This window comes from Rutidosis leptorrhynchoides, chromosome 1 (genome assembly GCF_046630445.1).
Source record: "Rutidosis leptorrhynchoides isolate AG116_Rl617_1_P2 chromosome 1, CSIRO_AGI_Rlap_v1, whole genome shotgun sequence".
Classification (NCBI taxonomy): domain Eukaryota; kingdom Viridiplantae; phylum Streptophyta; class Magnoliopsida; order Asterales; family Asteraceae; genus Rutidosis; species Rutidosis leptorrhynchoides.
In genome coordinates this window covers 680,927,271-680,930,353 of record NC_092333.1, presented here as the reverse complement: position 1 = coordinate 680,930,353, position 3,083 = coordinate 680,927,271, and the positions used below count along the sequence as shown (strand labels likewise).

Here is a 3,083-nt window from a genome sequence, read left to right as displayed (position 1 = left end):
TTGTCAATTTTGAGAAATAAAAGGTTTTAGAGCATGAAGGTTTTCGTGCACACATATATTTTCATACAGTAGAGAATTTCAGTCAAAAGAATTTCACACAAACTTTGTCGAGCAATTAAAGGTTTTCGAAAAGACAACTTTTTCGAGCAGAAGAGATTTTTTCAGACAGACCTTTTCGAGCACATATGATTTTCAGTCAAGTACTGTTTTCAGGCACAAGATAATTTTTCAGACAGTCAATTTTCGAGCACTAAAGGTTTTCAGACAGAGACTTTTTTGAGCGCTCGAAATCATGAGGTTTTCGAGCACTCTGTCTGTTTGAACATGTTCATCACTTAGCAGAAAAAAACAACAGATTAGGCCAAATTAAGTTTTAACGAGTGAAATCTATGGTAAATCTAACACAATCAACATCATGAATTAAAGCAAAACATCATATATGATCATAGTTGGTCATGAACCCTAAAATTTTCCCTCTTTTTGAAATCGAAGTTGCACAAGTATCTAACAATGGATTAAAGGAATAAAGCATGTTCTATTCATCACAGACATGAACCCTAAGTTAATTTATCCTAACAGATTAGCAAGATAGGTGAAATTAATCAGTTCGATTTCTTAGGGTTTGAAACCCTGTTCACACAAATTAGAAATTCATCAAGAAATCATACAACACATGGCATTTTTCTGTATTTAGGTGATTACACAAACTATAAAGCTTCTACTAAGTAGCAATTTAATCACAATCACATGAAAATTAACAGAAAATACCGATTTGGCTTAAGATTGAAGAAGGTGAACAGTGGTGGTGACGAGGGTGTTCCAGAGAGCAAGTGGGCCTTGAATAAAGTTGTTTTTTTTAAAGTGAGATTTGAAAGTGATGGGTTAAAAAGTGATTTTTCATCCTTATATACCCACGTGTTGACTTAAAAATACTTTTTCAGTCAGTTTTGCTCGAGAAATGGCTAGTACAGAAGTATTGCACGAAAACTTTATGCACAGTTTGCTCGAAAACCTTCATCCTATGAATTTTGCTCGAAAACATTAAACAGATTTGGATTTTAAGGGATTTTGGTACATCATGATAACCTTTAAGAATTTTAAGAAATTTTGTAAAATAATCAAGTTATGGTTTAAACTTTAATTATTTTTCAAAATTTAATTTTCTCCGGTTTTAACAATTATTGAGATCGGGAACCATGAGGCAGTCATATAGACACATCCTCTTAAGGCAGTCACAAGGACACATCCTTCGTCATTTGTTGACTGTGAATTTGAGGCAGTCATTTAGACACATCCTCTTGAGGTAGTCACAGAGACTTATCCTCCGTCATTTGTTGACTGAGTTTTTAAGGCAGTCATTTAGACACATCCTCTTGAGGTAGTCACAGAGACTCATCCTCCGTCATTTGGTGACTGAGATTTTGAGGCAGTCATTTAGACACATCCTCTTGAGGTAGTCACAGAGACTCATCCTCCGTCATTTGTTGACATTTTGAAGTTAACTCCCCCTAGACAGTTGCCGGTTTCAGGAGAGTTAGTTTTGAAAGAGCGAGTTTTACATTGTTATTTGTGAAAAAGTCATTTTAGATTTTGAAAATCAACTTATGAAACCGGGTCTCACACTGTAATTTATGTGAGAGCCATTGTTCTTATCTCCCCCTCAAAAGATGAAGTATCAGGTTTTGAAAAACACAAAGCTCCCCCTAGGTAAGTGCATCACTCCCCCTAGACACTTGCCGGGACCCTAAATGGAATTGAAATCAACCATGCCAATTTTGTTAACTAAATATCTAAATGTGGGTTCATCTAAGGCCTTGGTTAATAAGTCAGCAAGTTGACTTTTGGTGGGTACAAAGTACAATTCGACATTGCCTTTTTCAACATGATCCTTAATAAAGTGGTAACGAATGTCAATGTGTTTAGTTCAAGAGTGGTACACCGGGTTGCTAGTGATAGTAATGGCACTCTGAGAGTCGCAGTAGATCAGGATTTTGTGAAATTTGAATCCGTAGTCAAATAGTTGAGTTTGCATCCACAGTACTTGTGAGCAACAGCTGGCAGCTGCAATGTATTCAGACTCAGTGGTGGAAAGAGAGATGCAGTTTTGTTTGCGAGAAGACCAGCTGACTAATTTACTACCGAGAAATTGGAGACCACCAGAAGTGCTTTTCCGTTTTACTTGATCACCACCATGATCAGCATCCGTGAATGCCATAAGATTGAATCCAGTCCCGAAGGGATACCAGAGTCCAAGATCAGGCGTGCCTTTGAGATAGCTAAATATTCTCATTACAGCTTTGTAGTGAGAGTATCTAGGGTTGGCTTGAAATCGGGTACAAAGACATACAGCAAACATGATGTCGAGTTTGCTAGCAGTGAGATACATCAATGAGCTAATTAGGCTCCTATAGAGAGTTTGATCAAAAAGTTGACCATCCAGATCGGCATGTAATGATATGTTGATTGACATTGGAGTGGGGCTGATTTTCATCTCAGGGAAGTTGAACTTTCTGGACATGTCGGAAATGTATTTCGATTGTTCGATGAAAATCCCCGTTGAAAGTTGTTTAACTTCTTGTCCCAGAAAGAAATGAAGTTCTTCGAGCATGCTCATTTCGAACTTGTTTTTCATGAGTTCAGAGAATTCGTAGCACAGAGCATGGGAAGTGGAACCAAAGATGATGTCGTCAACCTAGACTTGAATTAATAGGATGTGAATATTCTATTTTCGGATAAATAAGGTCGTGTCTATGGTTCCACGTGAGAAGCCGTTCTTGAGAAGGAATGCGGTCAGGGTTTCGTACCATGCCCTGAGTGCCTGTTTTAGACCGTAGAGAGCCTTAGACAGAAGATATACGTGATTGGGGCATTTAGGATCAACAAAACCTTCATGTTGTCCGACATAGACTTCTTCTTGAAGAATGCCATTCAGGAAAGCAGTTTTTACGTCCATTTGATAGACGGTGAACCTTTTATGAGCAGCATATGACAGGAACAGACGGATTGCTTCTAAACGAGCTACGGGCGCAAATGTTTCATCGTAGTCAATCCCTTCTTGTTGTCTATACCCTTTTGCTACCAGA

The 3,083-nt window shown here is 38.0% G+C and overlaps 1 protein-coding gene across 1 annotated transcript; it reads right to left on the bottom strand.

Moving 5' to 3' along the window:
* Nucleotides 1-1,924: 1,924 nt before the first annotated feature.
* LOC139851907 (secreted RxLR effector protein 161-like) lies at nucleotides 1,925-2,614 on the bottom strand. Its single transcript, XM_071841110.1, has one exon. It carries the CDS (start codon nucleotides 2,612-2,614, stop codon nucleotides 1,925-1,927), a length of 690 nt encoding a protein of 229 aa, XP_071697211.1.
* Nucleotides 2,615-3,083: the final 469 nt, after the last annotated feature.